At 60.0% G+C, this 18513-nt stretch overlaps 1 protein-coding gene across 3 annotated transcripts; it reads left to right on the plus strand.

Moving 5' to 3' along the window:
- Positions 1-366: 366 nt before the first annotated feature.
- On the plus strand, positions 367-17132 carry ABCF1 (ATP binding cassette subfamily F member 1). 3 transcript variants are annotated; one of them, XM_073311119.2, is made up of 28 exons: positions 368-546; positions 2112-2158; positions 2678-2764; positions 2951-3086; positions 3751-3788; positions 4137-4241; positions 4857-4931; positions 5318-5383; positions 5654-5743; positions 6227-6298; positions 6579-6671; positions 7090-7185; positions 7564-7686; positions 8436-8536; positions 8664-8749; positions 8959-9098; positions 9367-9515; positions 9870-9953; positions 10679-10803; positions 11610-11722; positions 12657-12828; positions 13387-13461; positions 14054-14124; positions 14380-14412; positions 14828-14996; positions 15372-15436; positions 15949-16021; positions 16550-17132. In XM_073311119.2, exons 1-28 carry the CDS (start codon positions 462-464, stop codon positions 16714-16716), a joined length of 2736 nt encoding a protein of 911 aa, XP_073167220.1. In that variant the 5' UTR covers positions 368-461; the 3' UTR covers positions 16717-17132. The 3 variants fall into 3 exon arrangements, with proteins under 3 accessions (XP_073167222.1, XP_073167220.1, XP_073167221.1); XM_073311121.2 differs by lacking the exon at positions 6227-6298 and having other exon boundaries at positions 367-546; XM_073311120.2 differs by lacking the exon at positions 5318-5383.
- The last annotated feature ends 1381 nt before the right edge of the window (positions 17133-18513 follow it).

Raw genomic sequence — 18513 nt, forward strand, 5'->3', positions numbered from 1 at the left:
GCCCCCCCCCCCCCCCGAGCTGGGGACAGAACCCAGGAGTCCAGGCTCGCAGTGCGGGGAACAGACAGGGGTAGCACAGAGGCTTTTGCTTTGGTGCAACGGTCATGTGATGGGGCTTTGGGGTGCCACCTGCACTAGGAGCTGCCCGCTGCCTTTGGGGGGGCAGGGAGTGACCCCCCCCAGGCCGGGCCTGGCTTGGAGAGCAGGACTCCCTGCCCCGAATCAGTACCCCCACTTCCATGGAGGACTGAACCACGTCATCGGGGTGAAGGGGCTTGTCTAGCCACACGACAGGGCGTCTCTACTGCTCCGCGACTCTCTGGGCGCTCCATGGAAGCCACTCTGGGCTGGGCGCTTCCGGCACTCGATGGTCAGGCTGGGCCTCCCCGCGCAGGCGCAGGGGTAAGGTTTCCCGGCTGCTGGCCGGGGCTGCATGTGAGCGCTGGGCGCGGTGACCGGCCATGCCGAAGGCGGGGAAGCAGCCGCCGCGGCCGCCGCAGGAAGAGTGGATCGGGGATGGGGAGCAGAAGGTCGGGGAGGCCACAGGTGAGCGGGCTGGGCCGGACACACAGGGCCGGGTGGGATCGGGGTAGGGGGTGGTTGGACCTGGGTGGGGGGCAGAGAACTGGGGGGGACTGGGCCCGGGGGGGAGACTGAGAACCGGGGGGGACTGGGCTGGGGGGGCAGAGAAGGGGGGTCCACAGACAGGGCTGGGTGGGATTTGGACAGAGGGTGGTTGGGCGGGGGTGCACAGAGAACTGGGGGGGACTGGGCCCGGGGGGGAGACTGAGAACTGGGGGGGACTGGGCCCGGGGGGGAGACTGAGAACTGGGGGGGACTGGGCCCGGGGGGGAGACTGAGAACTGGGGGGGACTGGGCCCGGGGGGGAGACTGAGAACTGGGGGGGACTGGGCCCGGGGGGGAGACTGAGAACTGGGGGGGGGATTGGGCTGGGGGGGAGACTGAGAACTGGGGGGGGGGATTGGGCTGGGGGGGAGACTGAGAACTGGGGGGGGGGATTGGGCTGGGGGGGAGACTGAGAACTGGGGGGGGGGGATTGGGCCCGGGGGGGAGACTGAGAACTGGGGGGGGGGATTGGGCTGGGGGGGAGACTGAGAACTGGGGGGGGGTTGGGCTGGGGTGGCAGAGAAGGGGGGTACACAGACAGGGCTGGGTGGGATTTGGACAGAGGGTGGTTGGGCGAGGGGGCACAGAGAACTGGGGGGGACTGGGCCCGGGGTGGGGACTGAGAACTGGGGGGAGGATTGGGCTGGGGGGGAGACTGAGAACTGGGGGGGGGATTGGGCTGGGGGGGCAGAGAACGGGGGGGTACACAGACAGGGCTGGGTAGGATTTGGACAGAGGGTGGTTGGGCGAGGGGGCACAGAGAACTGGGGGGGACTGGGCCCGGGGGGGAGACTGAGAACTGGGGGGGACTGGCTGTAGGGGGGGGGACAACAGTACTGGATGGGACTGAAGCGTGTGGGGCGGGTTAGAACCTGGCCAGGGGGGGCTGGGCTGGAGCAGAATAAAAGATGAGGGACTGAATTGGGCCAAAGTGGGGGAGAAGGGGCTGGACCCTAAGCTGGCTGATGTGGGGGAAGCGGAAAGGAGGTTAATGGGGAAGAGATTGGTGGGAGGGGAGGGGGAGTCCTGGGGCTCGGCTAGATGGGGAGAAGCAGGGCTGGAACCGAAGCTGGATTATTTGGGGGGAGGGGGGTTGGATTGGGATGGGGGGAGGGGGGTTGGATTGGGATGGGGGGAGGGGGGGTTGGGTCTGAGCCTGGTGTGACACTGGAGTGAACCAGGCTCAGAAGGAGGGAGCAATGGGATGAACCGGGCTCAGCCAGGGCTGATCTGGACTAAGGTGGGGTGGAGGACAAATTGTGCCCATCCATCTGCCCACAAGAACTGCCCCAGGTGGGACCCAGCTGGGCCTGGGCAGTGGAGGGAGTGGCTGTGGATAGAGAGGGCTGGGAACCAGGACTCCTGGGTTCTATTCCCAGCTCAGGGATGGGAGTGGGGTCTAATGGATTAGAGCGGAGGAGTAGGTAACTAGGACTTCTGGATTCTCTCCCACCTGCCTGGATTCATCTCTTGACTTGTTTCAGACAAAGTGGTGAAGAAAGGCAAGAAGGACAAAAAGACTAAGAAGTCGGTAAGAAGGGGGACTGAGCCGGGCCATGCTGGGGGAGGTGTGAGCTTTGGTACAGGGACCTAGTGGGAAGGGTATTGGGCTGTAACTCAGGAGACCTTGGTTCTACGCCCGCCCTGCTGTGTGACTTGAGTTAAATCGCTTCTCTCTACACCTTAATATTTTCTCCCACCATATATCTGGACTGTCTTTCAGTTCAGACTGGGCAGCGCCTGGCACGACGGGGCCCTGATCTTAACTGGAGCAAGGACTGTCTCTCCCTGTGTGTCTGGGCAGCACCTGGTCATGATCTCAGCTGGGGTTTGTCAGTACTAAAAATGGGGGAAAGCAGCTCACTGCTAGGGGACATGCAAAGGAAGGTGGCTGGATTTCGTAGAGCACAGTGCAATCTCCCATTGCGGGGGGGCGTGAGTGAAACAGGGAATGGTTGCCAGCTGGAGTGCCCTTCCCTCACCACGAGGGGCAGGGAGACTCCTGGGGGTGGGAAGCAGAGCTTTAAACTATCCCTTCTGCCCTCCCCAGTTCTTTGAGGAGCTGGCCGTGGAGGAAAAACAAGTCAGTGAGCAGCAGGCTGTCATTAAAGAGAAGGAGCAGCAGCAGCAGCAACAGGTGAGCAGCTAAAAGAACTCCCCCGGGGGGCTGCTGGGGGTTGTTGTAGGACCTACAATAAGTATGCTGCTAGAAAGGGATGCCCTGCTTAACCAGGGCACCCCCACCCCTGGTTCTCATGGGCTGTGTGCATGGGAGATATGACCCCCACACACACACACGCCTCATCTGTCTCCCCCACCCCAGCTTCAACAACAGAAAAAGAAACGAGAGAAGAAGAAAGACAAGAAGAAGAAGGAGGTAGAGGAGGATGAGGAAGAGCACCAGCTGATTGAGAAACTGAAGAAGCTGTCAGCTCCAGGCAGCGATGAGGATGAGGAAGGTAAGACAGGATGAGGCTGGGGGCCAGGATTCCTGGGTTCCATTCCCAGGTCTGGTAAGGGAGTGAGGGCTAACTTTCAGGGCAGGGGTGGGACCCGGAGGTCAGTATTCCTGGGTTTCATACCGCCCAAGTAACTAATCTGGACAGCTGGCAGGAGCTCAGCTTACCACAGTTCCACGCCCTGGAATATGGTGGTCGTTTTTGGTGTGAGAGGGGGTGGGTAATGCCTGGTGCAGGGGGGCAGTTAGACCGTGGCTGTTTTGCCATCTCCGGGGTATAAAAAGCGGTGACATCCCACCATCGAGCCTGGAGGGGGGTCCTCTCCAATCCCTCCTGAGGTCTACCCCCTAGCGGGGGCAGGGTTACAACACATGGGATGGGAAGCACGGGCCTCTGTTCTCCATGGCCTGCCTTTTCCTAGCCCCCGCCCCATTACACTAGCCCCTTCACTCCAGCCCCTACCCCTGCGGCAGGAGAGTCCAGCCCCACGTGCATCAGCAGGGAGCTAGAGGATGACAACCCACCAGGAAGCCCTCTCCCTCCCATCCCAGATCTCCCAAGGTGCTGGAGGACCGAGAGCTCTATGGGGCTAGCTCCCCATGCGGGGAGTGGTGGTGTCTCCATTCCATCAATCCCTAAAGTCCTTCTCTCGTTTCCTTTCCAGCGACCGTTCCCATCACCAAAGGTGGCAAGAAGAAGAAGGTGAGTGAAACTCTAGGCTGGAAGGAGCCATAGGGCTCAGGAGAGGTCTCTAGACTTGGGCCGCAAGGTGCCCTACACAAGGGAATGGGCTGTAACTGGGGGTGGGCTGGAAGGAGCCCTAGGGCTTGGGGTTGCTGTCTAGACTCGGACTGTGCAGGGTCCTGCGCTGGGGAACGGGTTGTTGGGGACAGTCCTGCCCCAGTTGAGCTGGGACCTGATGGGACATCTACTTGAGGAATAGGTTGTAGAGGGGTGATCCTGCCCTGGGTTTCTGGGGGGGGGGCTCTGGTGGTGGGAGAGAGGAGATGGCCACTCTTTGCTAACGACCTTGGCTTTACCTTCCCCTAGGGAGGGAATGTGTTTGCCGCCCTGAGCCAGGAGCAGAGTGAGGAAGAAGAGGAGGAAGAAGAGACTCCAAGACCTGCCAAACTCAACAAGAACAAGATCAACAAGGTTAGCTCACTCGGACGAAATCTAGCACAAAGAGGGCGTGGGGTCATCTTCTAGTGCAGAGGTGGGCAAACTACGGCCCACGGGATTGTCCTGCCTGGCCCCTGAGCTCCTGGCTGGGGAGGCTACCCTCAGCCCCTCCCCTGTTGTCCGCCCTCCCCCACAATCACACTGCCACACAGGCAGCGGGGCTGCGAGCTCCTGCAGCTCTGAGTGGCGTGGTAAGGGGGCAGCAGCAGTGCACGCACGCGGCGGCAAATAGGGGGTCCCAGGGGGCAGTCAGGGGGCGGTTGGATGGGGCAGAGGTTCAGGGGTCGGGGACCAGACTCCTGGGTTCTATCCCCAGCTCTTGGGGGAGTGGGGCCTAGTAGTTAAGCAGGGACGCTGGAAGGCAGAACTCCTGGGTTCCCAGATCTATTGGAGAACAAGGAAATCCCAATAGCCTGGGGGATCATCCCCTCCCTCCCAAGGGAGGCTCCGGGAGCTCCCTGTGCTAGAGATGTTCCGTACCATGCCTGGCCGGAGTCCAGGGATTAGACTGTGGGGGTCGCTCCTGCCCTGGGGGTGGGTTAACTCTTCCAGTGCTGAGTTGTGGGGCTGACATGTTGCCCCCTGCAGGCCCCACCTGATGACGAAGAGGAGAAGCAGCCAGGGAAGAAGTTGACAAAGGACAACAAGCCAAAGGGAAAACAGGTCAGTCTCCCATTGCCCCCGTGTTGGGTGGTTCCCATTTGTCTTAACCGGGACAGTCATGGCTGGGTCTGGCATGGATTGGAGCCAAGACTCCTGGGTTCTATCCCCAGCTCCGGGAGGGGAGTGGGGAGCAGTGGGGGCTGGGAGCCAGGACTCCTGGGTTCTCTCCCCAGCTCTGGGAGGGGAGTGCAGTCCAGTGGATTAAAGCGGCGTGAGGGGCTAGGAGTCCCATGTGGCAGAATAGCTTAGCCAACCAGCTGCATTATGAGTTTTGGCTCCGCTGGCCAGGGGTCTAATCGGGGCAGTGGGGCAGGGATGCTGGGCTGGGTCAGGTACAGTCAGAGACGCCGCGTCTCACCGGGGCAGGATTTGCTCTGTGCTCTCAGCAGGAAGAAGAGGACGATAAAAAGAGGAAGAGCAGGAAAAACGAGAAGACCAAAGGGAGGCAGCAGGTGCGAAGCAGGCGTTTCCAAGATTCAGCGGGATTGGCATGTGGAAACCAGTGCCCCAGGGCTGCACTAGGGGGCGCTGTGCTGCAGGGAGCAGGGTGGGGGCTCCGTAGGGGGCGCTGTCCCCTCGCAGCTAGTGCTGGCCCCAGTGCCCCATCGCTGCACTAGGGGGCATTATGCTGCACAAGGTGTATCTGGTGTTAGGAACTGAGGTTATTGACTTAATCCAACCCTGCTGTCTCTAAATGCTCTTGTTTCTCCCATGGCTCCCAGGGAGGGGGATCAGCCTTTGCTGTTCTGGCCCAGAGTGAGGAAGAGGAGGAGAGTGAAGAGGAATCCAAACCCAAAGGCAAAGCAAGCAAGGTGGGCAAGAGGAGTGCTGGTCGTGTGGCGTCTAGTGGGTCAGAGCAGGAGAGGCTGAGGGTCATGACGCCTGGGTTCCATCCCTGGTTCTGGGAGCAGAATGGGGGTCTAGTGGGTTAGAGCCGGGGGGACTGGGTTCTATTCCCAGCTCTGGGACGGGAGTGGGGTCTAGTGGTTAGAACAGCTGGGGTTGGGAATCAGGACTCCTGGTTTCTATCCCCATCAGGCAGAATGGCCCAACTAGCATTATGGGGGGTGGCTTCCAGTGAATACTCCAGAATTGGCTCCATCAGTCTGATGTGGTGCAGTGCAAGGGGAGGCCAGCATACCAGGCTGGATGGGCCCTTTCATCTGATCCGGGCAGAGAGGTGTGATACCAGGCAGTTTGAGCCTATTGGGGTGATCTGGGGTCCCGAGGAGAAAAGGGGGGCAGGATACGGGGTTAGCTGAGTGTCCTGAACTCGTTCGCACTCCTCCTTCCAGACTGTGAATAAACAGACAGGGTCTGGTGAAGCCGGGAAAAAAACAAAAGGAAAAAAGAATCAACCAGCCCACGTGAGTGTTTATGGGGGTCCCTGCTACTGGTGGACACTAGGGGGCGCTGTACTGCAGGGACCAGGGAGTGGGCTCAGGGAGCGTTCTCCTCTCACTGCCAGTGCTGGCCCCAATGCCCCAGTGTGGCTCTCGGGGGCGCTATGCTGTGCAAAGAGTCTCTGTGCAATACTGCTGTGTGGCTGGTACCCAGCTGCCCATCCCAGAGCTGCCTGCATTTTGGTGCTGGGAGAGCGGTCCCTGCTCATTGTGGTTGGATGAGCTGGCTTCTGTTCTGCTGCAGAATAAATTTGCTGCTTTGGAGTCCGAGGAGGAGTTGGAGGAAGACGAGGAGCCAGAGAAGAGCAAGGAGAAGCCCAAGCGAGGCAGCGAGCCAGTAAGACAGTCCTTCTCTTGGCCGTGGGGGTGGGTTTGCTCTGTTCAAACCGAACCGCATTCACTGCGCTGCCTCAGGTGTGAGACAACTTGGTGGGTTCTCGGCTCATTTTCCAGCATCCAGCTGGCCCCCAATCCCGCACGGGCAACCTCAGCAGAGAGGCCCAGGGTGAACGGCCACAGAGCCAACCTCCCCTCAGCCCCCTGGAAGGGGATCCCTTCAGAAGCAGGGCTGAGGCATATCAGAAGGGGATGAAGCTGTGGGGCTTGGACCCAGGACTCCTGGGTTCTATCCCTGGCTCTAGGAGGGGAATGGGGTCTAGTGGTTGTGAGGATGCTGGGCACCTGGACTCTTGGGTTCTATCTTTGGCTGTGGGCGGAAGGTGTTATTGGTAACCTGCCTCCTATGGTCGATACAGCAGTCAGAGGAGGATGAGGAGGATGAGGGGGAGAAGAAGGACGACGACCCCTATGCTCATCTCAGCAAGAAAGAGAGAAAGAAGCTTAAGAAGCAGGTGAGCTCTGGGTGGGAGCTTCTGCCAAACAGGCTCCTCCTCCCACTCGTGGGTCGTGAGCACCTCCCCTCCAGTGGGGCGGCTCCCAGCTGTCTATAGCCATACTTTTTGTTCACATGTCTGTGTTCCCAGAATCCTTTGCAGCCATCCAGTTGGTACTGAAGCATCATAGGAATTGCTTGCGGTGGGGAGGAGAGGCTGTTAACTCATGTGGATCCATTCTGTGGGATCCCACCCCCAGAGTGAGTCCTGGCATGATAGCTTCCCCACTGGGGCCTCAACCTAGCTGGGCATGATGGCCCCCAGGCAGGCTGGGTACTGGCGGGGAGGAGAAGAGAGGGTCCCTTGGCCGGAGCATCACCTCTGGCTCTCCCACAGCTGGAGTTTGAGCGGCAGGTGGCAACGCTGAAGGCAGCCAACGCGGCGGCGAACGACTTCTCGGTGTCACAGGCAGAGATGTCCTCGCGCCAGGCCATGCTGGAGAATGCCTCCGACATCAAGGTACCTCCCCCACCCCCGGATTTATTTGGAATGTCTTCTTTCCCCCCCCCAGCCCCACCCCACATTTGGTCAGCAGTTGGTGTTTCCCGCTGTACTGCCTTCCCTTTTCTTCCCTTCAGCAGCTGCGTGGGAGGGGTTAATGTCCCATAATTCCACCCCTTCTTTTCCCTCTCCTTCCCCGCCATGTTGATGGAGTTGGTAGTTCCCACTACAAGGAGGACCAGCAGCAGTACGGAAAGGGTTAATCCCCTCCCTTCTTTCCATTGGTGGGTCTGGGTTGTGCCATGCTCAGGGGTTGGGTGGGAGACTGAGCTGAACCATGTGGTAAGAGGGGGATAGGAGTGGGTCACACCACCTGATGGGGGTGTGCAGGGGGAGCAGGTTGTACCATGAGATGGTGGGGCCATTGGTGATGGTGGCGGCAGAGGACATCGAGTGGGTTGTACCATCTGACAAGGATATACAGTGGGTGGCACAGTTACATGGGAGAGGGAGTAGGTCCTATTATCTGGGATTGCGGGGAGTGGGTTATGCCGTCTGAAGGGTGGGTTGCACAATTATATGGGAGAGGAAATGGGTTGTACCAAGAGATGGTTGTGAGGACCATTGGGTGGGGGGAGGGTCATACCATGAGATGGCAGGGGTCTTCTTAGGGGGGACCCCCCAATGATGGGTCATACCATTTGGCACATCTGGCAGGGGGGAGGGTCGTACCATCTTGTCCTGATAGCTCTCTCGTGCGGTTGCAGCTGGAGAAATTCAGCATCTCCGCTCACGGCAAGGAGCTCTTTGTCAACGCAGACCTGTACATCGTGGCTGGGCGCCGGTATGGTCTGGTGGGACCCAATGGGTAGGTACATGGATGGATCCCTTGCGGTCAGGGCTACCCCTGTGCCACACTAGGGGGGGCTGTGCTGCAGCCTCCCCTTTGTTTCATCCCTCCCCGCTTAACCCTTTCTTTCCCTCTTCCTTTGTAGGAAGGGCAAAACCACCTTGCTGAAGCACATCGCAAACCGGGCCCTGAGCATCCCCCCTAACATTGACGTGCTGCTGTGTGAGCAAGGTAAGGGGGTCCTGGGGGGAGCCAGGACGCCTGGGTTCTATCCCTAGCTCTGGGAGGGGAGCAATGCCTAGTGGTTAGGGCAGGGGTGCTGGGAGCCAGGACTCCTGGGTTCTATCCCTGGCTCTGGGAGGGGAGAGGGGCTAGTGGTTAGAGCGGGGAACCTTGCACTCACTGAGTGTGTGTGTGTGTGTTGTCGTCCCACCCCTCAGAGGTGATAGCAGATGAGACCCCCGCAGTCCAGGCGGTGCTCAAGGCCGACACCAAGCGGCTGAAGCTGCTGGCGGAGGAGAAGCGGCTGCAGGCTCTGCTGGAGAAAGGGGACGACAGCGTGGCTGAGCAGCTGGAAAAGGTACTGGGGGGTGTGGGGAAGGTGGGGGAAGGGAGATAGCTGGGGGAGTGGGGGGGCTATGCCACTGTATACAGGTTTTTATACCATTGCAGCTGCTGGGGAGAGGGGAGCAGGGTGGGGGAGCACAGAGGATGAAGGAGGGTTGTAGTAGTGTCAGGGAGCAGAGTGGGCAAGGGGGTGAAGCATGGGGCAGTCGAGGGGTCTGGGGAGGGGAGAAATGGAGGAGGCGAAGGCTTCCTGGTGAACCCGCCTGTCTCCCCCTCTGCAGGTGTACGAGGAGCTCCGGGCCACGGGGGCGGCCGCGGCGGAGGCCAAAGCCCGACGCATCCTGGCTGGTCTGGGCTTCAACCCTGAGATGCAGAACCGGCAGACCAAGAAGTTCTCGGGTGGCTGGCGCATGAGGGTGTCTCTGGCCAGGTGAGGCTGGCGGGAGCTGAAGGGGGGCAGCGTAATGGGCCTGTGATCCCACATGTCGTGACCTGGGTGAGTCCATGCAGGAGATCGGTTGGCGGAGGGGGGGCGTCACACACCGCCCACACACACTGGGGCACTGCCCTGCTGTGGGCTGGGCTGAGACCTGATAGCTCGTTACATCCAGATGGGAACGATCCAATCTGGAACCGGGGCCCCCTAGAGGGGAAAGGCCCCATGTCCTGTTCCCTGCCCACCCTGATAGGGCCAGTCCCCCTCACCCTGGGGCAGTCCCGTAAGACTCCACTAGGGGGCACCGTTCACCCTCCCCCCCCCCCCCCCCCCCCCCGTCTCCTTCAGGGCCTTGTTCATGGAGCCAACGCTGCTGATGCTGGACGAACCCACCAACCACCTGGATCTCAACGCCGTCATCTGGCTCAACAAGTGAGTGCCTAGCCCTGGAGAAACCCTTTCCATCGGTGCTAGGGGCCCCCCGGCTCGGATCAGCAGCTGCCACCTCTGGGGGTGGAGCCCATTCAGCGAGCAGCGACTGAACGGGGGTGGACCCCAGGAATGTCACACAACTGGGACTCAGGGTGGGGGGTTCTGCTCAGCCCCTCGTGGTGGGATGAGGGGTCTTGCTGGCTGTCAGATGTAGATGGGGGCAGGAGTTGGGTGAGGTATAAACTGTGTTGGGGGGAGGGATTTCCTATTGGGGCGGGGGATGATCAGGATTGGGGGATGGCAGGAAACTCCCCTCTTGGGGAGAGGGCAGCATTTGGATTCTGGGGGTCAGGGCCGGGGTTTGAATAAGGGGCAGGGTTTGGGCTCTGGGGGTTTTCCCTATGGGGCAGGGGTCTCAGCAGGGGGCCAGGACTTGGACTGGCTGAGATCCCCCCGGTGGGGCTACAGGGAGGGTGCATGGGGCCCAGTGTGTGTGTGTGTGTGGGCAGGGGAGTCAGAGGAGAGAACTCCCATTAGAAAATCTCTCCCCCCACCCCACCCCCACTGCTGGGCTGAGTGAGGCTGCCGTCCATCCCACCGTGGGGTGTACGTTGGGTGTTCTAGCTCTGTCCCCTCCCCCTTGGCTGGGTGCCCCTCCTAGCCACAGATCAGGGTCCGTCCTTCTGTCTAATTCTCCTCTGTCTGTCCCCCATTCACCTCCCCAGCTACCTGCAGATGTGGAAGAAAACTCTCCTTATCGTCTCCCACGACCAGGGCTTCCTGGACGACGTCTGCACCGACATCATTCACTTGGACATGCAAAAACTCTTCTACTACCGGGGCAACTACAGTGAGTTGGGGGGGCATCTAGGGCAAGTACAGTGAGGGGGAGGAAGAGGAGGTAGGGGAACTACATGAAGGGGGACAGGGGGAAGCAGATGGGGCAATTGCAGAGACTGATCTGCCAGGGGTGGGGGTTAAGGAGGGGGTTGGGTCACCCAGAGACTTCAGCCCAGCTGGAGGCTGGTTTGCCCCTAGGTCTCCCGCCACGGGTAGGTTTTGTGGGTTGAGGGTGCATCATGGGAGTTGTAGTTCAGTTGCCCCATGCCCCCATTCTTCCCTATGGACTGAGCTCCTTGGTCAAACTTTCCCATGATGCACCTCTTCCACTGAGCTGCCAAATTGCATTATGGGAGCCCTGTGTCATGGTACTTCATGGGAGATGTAGTCCAGCCCGGGAGCTTAGCCCAGAGCAGACAGTGAGTGCATGAGGTGTCTGAACTACAAGTCCCATGAGGTGCCGCCGGGGCATGTGAGAACCCCAAATTTTCCTTTGGCTGACAACCCCGTTTTTTTTCCCAAAAAAAGTTTTGATAGGAAATTTTTGACCAGCCTGAATAGTGAGCTTCCTCCACAGGCCTCATCCTCTAGCTCTAGGAGTCGAGATCATTTTGTTTACATACAGAGGGTCCCAGGTTCGATTCCCCAGGCAGGAAGCGGGGCAGGGAAGGGAAAATGGCATTTCCCTGTCTCTGCACAGAGAGCTTTGGTGGCCGAGTGGGAAGTCAAACCCGGATTTTCTGCCCTCTCCCCCGCCCCCTCCAAATCCCAGTACAGCGCCCTAACCACAATCCCTCACCCTCCTCTCTGCCACAGTGACCTTCAAGAAGATGTACCAGCAGAAGCAGAAAGAGCTGCTCAAACAGTACGAGAAACAGGAGAAGAAACTGAAAGACCTCAAGGCTGGCGGGAAGTCGACAAAACAGGCGGTGAGTCCAGAGATCCAGCCCCAGGGCAGGAGGACTGGCTGGTTTAGGGGTTGGGGAACAGGATATGGGGCCTTTCCCCTCTAGGAGGCCACTGGCTTCAATCCAGCTCTTTCCTACCTTGAATTTGTCCCCACCCTGTTGACCCAGGGAACTCACTGTTGCAAGATTTTACTGAATTAACAATCTCTTTCCCAACAACAAATTGGGTTAATGCTCACCCCTCACATTGAGCAGTGGCAGCTGAGCCCCAGCTGGGTGTCACATGAAAATGATCCCTTCCTTTTCATGGGACTGTACTGCCCCCTAAGGTACAGTGTGGAGGATTGTACTTCCTTGGAGTCTGGAGCTACGGGGGTACCAAGCTAGATGGGCCTCCTGATCTGAGGAGCTGGATTAGATGGGCCCATGGGTCTGATCCAGGGGGGGCATGATATGAGGCTAGATGGGTGCATGGGTTTGATCCGGGGGGACAGGGAGGAGGCGGGATACCGGGCTAGATGGGCGCATGGGTTTGATCCGGGGGGACAGGGAGGAGGCGGGATACCGGGCTAGATGGGCGCATGGGTTTGATCCGGGGGGACAGGGAGGAGGCGGGATACCGGGCTAGATGGGCGCTTGGGTTTGATCCGGGGGGACAGGGAGGAGGCGGGATACCGGGCTAGATGGGCGCATGGGTTTGATCCGGGGGGACAGGGAGGAGGCGGGATACCGGGCTAGATGGGCGCATGGGTTTGATCCGGGGGGACAGAGAGGAGGCGGGATACTGGGCTAGATGGGCGCATGGGTTTGATCCGGAGGGACAGGGAGGAGGCGGGATACCGGACTAGATGGGCGCATGGGTTTGATCGGGGTGGGGGGCACGGGGGACGGACAGGGAGGAGGCGGGATACGGGGCGAGATGGGCTCATTGGTCTGTTGCTCTGTTCGTCTCCAGGAGAAGCAAACCAAAGAGGCCCTGACGCGAAAGCAGCAGAAATGCCGCAAGAAGAACCTGGATGAAGAGGCTAACGAGGCCCCTGAGCTGCTGAAGAGGCCCAGGGAGTACACGGTGAAATTCACCTTCCCCAACCCGCCGTCACTCAGCCCCCCGATTCTGGGCCTGCACGGTACGTCCCCATGCAGCGTGTAGGGGGGCCTCCGCAGGGGCACTCTCCCGTCGCAGTTAGTGCTGACCCCAATGCCCCAGCATGACGCCAGGGGGTGCTGTGGTGCTTATTAACACTCCCCTGCTGTCCTGGCCAAATCCACCCCCCAACCCATGTCCATTCTGCCTCCCAGACGTCTCCCACCCTGTGGCCACAATTGGACACCGGATTCCCCTTCGTTTCCTGCCCCAAACTGTTGGGTGACTTCGTGGTGCGGCTGTTCTCCAGCCGCCCCACCCCAGAGGTGGCTGCATTTCAGCGCCGGGTGAGTGATCCCTGTGCAGCGTCACTATGCGGCTCCCCAGCCGCCCCACCCCAGAGGTGGCTGCATTTCAGCGCTTGGTGAGTGCCCCCTTTTCATTCCCTGGGGATACAGGATGCTGAGGAGTTTTCTTTCCGACCCCGGTTTCCCATGGGCCCCAGAGCTGAATGGTGCATTGTGGGCAGGTCCCCCAGGAGCTGCTGTCCAGCAGTTGTGCGCTCGCACCCCTCACCCTCCTCCCCGTCCCTTCTCCGCAGGTGTTGTGTTTGGCTACGAGGGACAGCAGCTGCTGTTCAAGAGTCTGGATTTTGGGATCGACATGGAGTCTAGAAGTAAGTTACCAGCTGGTGATTATGAGAGACCCTACAATAACAAACTTACATGTGCACAGCCCCAAAACTCCCTCTGCCTGCATCCCCAGAGACCCTACAAACCGGGATGTGCAGGCTGTACCTATGGGCGAGACCCTATAATAAACTCATCCAGTAACTCGATCATGATGAACTAGTTGGTGCAGCCGCAGCGCTCCTGAGAGACCCTATAATAACAAACCCTCCCGTCCACAGCCCTACGACAATGAATTGGACTGTTTAGCCCCAGGAAAGACCCTACAGTAACAGCCTGCGCAACCCCCCAGCACCTCCGAGAGACCTTACAATAACAAACCAGCCTGTGCCACCCCCTAGCTACCTCAAGAGACCCTACAATAACATGTTAGCATGCCTGAATGACTTTACAATAACAAACCAGCTCGTGCAGACCTTGTAGCATCCCCGAGAGATCTGACGTTAACAAAGCGGCCATCGTAGCACCCTCGAGAGACCCAACAATGACAACCCCCCCCAACACACACACAGTCGTGCTAACCCATCGCTCTCCTGGCCTGGTTGAGTCACTGATGGCTGCTCTCTCTCCACCCCTCAGTCTGCATCGTGGGGCCGAACGGCGTAGGGAAGAGCACACTGCTGCTGTTGCTGACGGGGAAGCTCACGCCGGTAAGGGGCCTCTCCCGGAACCCCCTAATCCAGACTCAACCCAAACTCATCCAGTTCTGTTCTGCCTCTGTGTGTCTTCAACTGGGGACAGGATTCCCCTTCCCTCCTGTCTTAAACTGCTGTACAGCTCTTCCCTGGCTGCCCCACCCCAGAGGTGGCTGCATCAGCACTGGGCGAGGGGTTTTTGTGTGCTGTTAACACACTAGAGGGCAGAGGAAAGTAGTAACCATGAATCCCTTTCTGTTCTCCTTTCAGACAAGAGGGGAGATGAGGAAAAACCACAGACTAGTAAGTAATGACGGGACCCAGATTCTGAGGTTTGTGGGGGTAGGGGAGCCCGTGGCTGGGATAGCAGAGGACTGCGAATCAGGACGGGGGGGCACCTGCAGAGGTGGGGAGCAGCCCAGGGCTGGGCTAGCAGGGGGATTGGAGTCCAGGGCTGGGATAATAGGGGGGCTGCCCATTAGGGGCACTGGCAAAGCTGGGGTGCACCCAGGACTTGGATAGCGGGGCGCTGCAGGTTGGTATCGGGGGGGGGCTCTGGCAGAGTTGGGTGGGGGGAGCCCAGGGCTGGGCTAGCAGGGCGCTGCAGGATGCAATGGAGGGGCACCAGCAGAGCAGGGGGTGTGACGGGGAGGGGGAACGGGCAGCACGGGGGCGGTGCTTTGGGTGGCGACTCCGCCCCTTTCTCTCCTCCCCGTAGAAAATCGGCTTCTTTAACCAGCAATACGCCGACCAGCTGAACATGCAGGAGACGGCGACCGAGTACTTGCAGCGCAACTTCAACCTGCCCTACCAGGACGCCCGCAAGTGCCTGGGGCGCTTCGGCCTCGAGAGCCACGCCCACACCATCCAGATCTGCAAGCTCTCTGGTACTGGGGGCGGGGCCTCAGGGAGGGGGCGGAGCTGGGCTGGGGTGGGGGGTGAGCTTCTGGGGAAGGCCTTGGAGGGGGGTCTAGGGAAGGCTTGGGGTTGAGTATACAGAGTAAGTGGCAGGGTCTGGAGAAGGGAGGGGGGCACCCAGGGGAGGTGGGGGTTGGGGGTGGGACTTATGTTGCGGGAGGGGAGAGGGCCGGGGGTCTGGGCAACCAGGAGAGGTGGGGGGCTCGGGATGGGGGAGGGCACCCGGCAGCTTAGGTTGGAGGTGGGAAGGGCTTGGCTGTCCAGGGTGGGGGATGATGCAGACAAGTGGGGAGGGGGCTCCCCTGTCTCATCCCTCACCCCGCCCCACTCTCCCTTCTCCCCAGGAGGCCAGAAGGCTCGCGTGGTGTTTGCCGAGCTGGCCTGCAGGGAGCCCGACGTCCTCATTCTGGTGAGTGTCTCTGGGGCGAGGGGTGGGACAGGGCCCCGGAGAGCACCAGGCCCAGTGGGTTAGCACGGGGGGCGGGGCTGGCAGCCAGGACTCCTGGGTTCTATCCCCGGCTCTGGGAGGGGTGTGGGTTAGAACAGGGGGGTGCTGGCGGCCAGGACTCCCGGGTTCTATCCCCGGCAGGGGTGTGGGGTCCAGTGGGTTAGAGCAGGGGGCTGCTGGGAGTCAGGACTCCTGGGTTCTATCCCCGGCTCTGGGAGGGGTGTGGGGTCCAGTGGGTTAGAGCAGGGGGCTGCTGGGAGTCAGGACTCCTGGGTTCTATCCCCGGCTCTGGGTGGGGTGTGGGGTCCAGTGGGTTAGAGCAGGGGGCTGCTGGGAGTCAGGACTCCTGGGTTCTATCCCCGGCTCTGGGTGGGGTGTGGGGTCCAGTGGGTTAGAGCAGGGTGGAGCCAGGACTCTTGGGTTCTCCCTGGGATCTGCCCCTTCGCCGTCTCAGCCCATTGTCTCTTCCCCAGGACGAACCTACCAATAACCTGGACATCGAGTCCATCGACGCCCTGGCTGATGCCATCAATGAGTACAAAGGGGGTGAGTGACACCACCGGGCACTTGGACCAGGCTGGCTGGGCCCATTGGCCTGGTGGGGAGGGAATTCCAGCCTGGAACAGCCCATTAGTTTGGTCCAGGGGGAGGGCATTCTGGGTTGGAATGGTCCATTGGGCTGGTGGGGAGGGAATTCTGGGCCTGAAGGGCCCATTGGTGCTAGGTGGGGGAGGGAGAATTCCAGGCTGGAACGGCCCATTGGTCTGGCCCAAGGGTGGGGTGCAGGGAATTCTGGGCCAGAAGGGTCTGGTCCAGGGCTGGGGTGGGGTGGGAAGGGCCCCACTGGTCTCTTCCAAGGGGAGGAGGTTGGTTATTTAGGGATAAATACCACTTCCTATAATGCCCCTCACCGAGTGACACTGCCCCACAAAAGAGCCTGCACAAACTACCCAGCATGCATTTCGTGGGCGATACCATCCCACAGACCGGGGGGGGGGGGCATATGTGTGAGGGTATCCCCCACCCCTTGGAATGGGGGATCCCCTCTAACCTTCCCCCTGCCCCGCCCTGCAGCCGTCATCATTGTGAGCCACGACGCCCGCCTGATCACAGAGACCAATTGCCAGCTGTGGGTGGTGGAGGAGCAGAGCGTTGAGCAGATTGACGGCGACTTCGACGACTACAAGCGCGAGGTGCTGGAGGCCCTGGGCGAGGTCATCATCAACCGGCCCCGCGAGTGAGGTGGGGGTGGGGCCTCCTGAAGCTCCTCCCCCCTCCCATGATGGACTCTCCATTCACCCGCTTGCCCCTTTGCAGCAGGACTTTTGTGCAGCTGGATAGCAGAGGAGGCGTGGCTACAATGATGGGGTGGGGCTTGGCTTTGGGGGTGGGGCTAAAGAGATGGAAGTGGGGCTAAACCTGTGAAGGTGGGAGTGTTTTTTTGCAACCCCCCTTCCTTTCTGGGAAGGGCCACTGGGTATTTATATGAAGGGTGGGGGTGGGGGGGAGTTTGTATTGGAATGGTCTATTCTGGGCCAGGTGGGGAGGGGACTGTGCCATTGCTGGACTCTTCTCACCCCCCCAGCTGCTCCGAGGATGCTTCGAGCCTTGTTCCGCTTCCGTTTGACAGGATTCAATTAAAACAGGAAGTCAGGAAGTGGCTGTTGGTGGCTTTGATTGTGCGGGGGGTGGGGATTCATCATGGCCAGAGAGGTTGGGGGTGGAGAGTGTCTGTCCAGCCCACTCATGCCTTCAAGGGGACAGAGAGGGGGGCTGGGGCCACTTCTGCCCACGTGGCTGGTGGGGTGGGTGGGGCGTTGGGGAGCAGAGTGCCTGCCCTGCTGGAGGCTGGGCTGAGCCCCCACAACTTATGACATATATGGGGCCAATGGTTGACCGTGGGATGGGCCCATCTGCCATGGAGCGGGAAAGGCTAACCTGTGTCGAATGGCGTGCGGGGTTTGGCCCTCACACCGTTAACCAGTCTTTTGACTAAACACACAGCGGGGGAGGAAAACAAGGCAAAACCTTGACTCTTTACGCTTCCACTCAGGCTGTCATGTGAACGGCCTCCCTTTCCCTTGAGCGGGAGAGAGCGGCTTCTCCGCCGGGCCCCGAGATGGGAGCAAGGCTGGAGGAGTTGAGCTGAGCTCCCATCCCGTTTGCTGGGAGACAGGCCGAGCTGAACGCTCACCAGAGGGGAGAGGAAAGCACCCCACCGAGGGGCAAGGCAACTTCTCTCTCTCTCTCGCTTGCAGCCTTGGGTACCGGAGAAGCATGGACCCAGCCCAGGGGGGCTGATCAGCTGCTCCATGACCCAGCAAAGTTGTGCCAGGAGTGGGTGGTTCAGGCCCCTGCTCTGGTCAAAGGCTCCCAGCAGTGGTGATGAGGAAGGGGTGGGGGGAGGATAAAGTCATGTCCCAAGTGGGGGTTGGGATTTCGCTGCAGCAAGTGGGGGGGGGGTATCTGAGTCCCTCTTCAACCCACCCTGCTAAGGTGAAGGTGGGCCTGGGGTCCCAGAAGCTGGTGGGGAAGGCTGCCAGACAGCAGCTAATTTCATTCCAGTAGCCAGTTTTTCTCCCTTGAGTCTCTTTAAGAACCCCCAAAAGGAATGGGGGGCAGGCTAGCCCACCCCCCCTCATTTCATATGCCCCTTGGGCCTAGTTTCTGACACACTGGTATTGGGTCACAGAGCTCTGGCTTGATGCTCTTGTTCTTAACCAGGTCTGAGCTCAGCACAGGTCTCCTGCTTGAATTCCAGGTCTGTGTGTTTGGGCTAATTCGGGGGGGCTCTTGCCCTTTCAGACCTTTTCCAGTCCACAGGGTTGCTACAGTGTCTTCTAATGAACTTGCTGCTCACAGGGTGCTCAATTAGGGTAAAGTCATACCCTAACCTGGTTCTCACAACTGGTTAGAGCAGAGCCTATCCCCCTGTGTCCTGCTCCCTAAATCAGGGGTTCTCTACCTTTCCAGGCTCCTGTACCCCTTGCAGGAGGCTGCTTTGTCTTGTGTACCCCTAAGATTCATCTCTCTTAAAA

This window comes from Lepidochelys kempii, chromosome 14 (assembly GCF_965140285.1).
Source record: "Lepidochelys kempii isolate rLepKem1 chromosome 14, rLepKem1.hap1, whole genome shotgun sequence".
In the NCBI taxonomy this organism is placed as follows: domain Eukaryota; kingdom Metazoa; phylum Chordata; order Testudines; family Cheloniidae; genus Lepidochelys; species Lepidochelys kempii.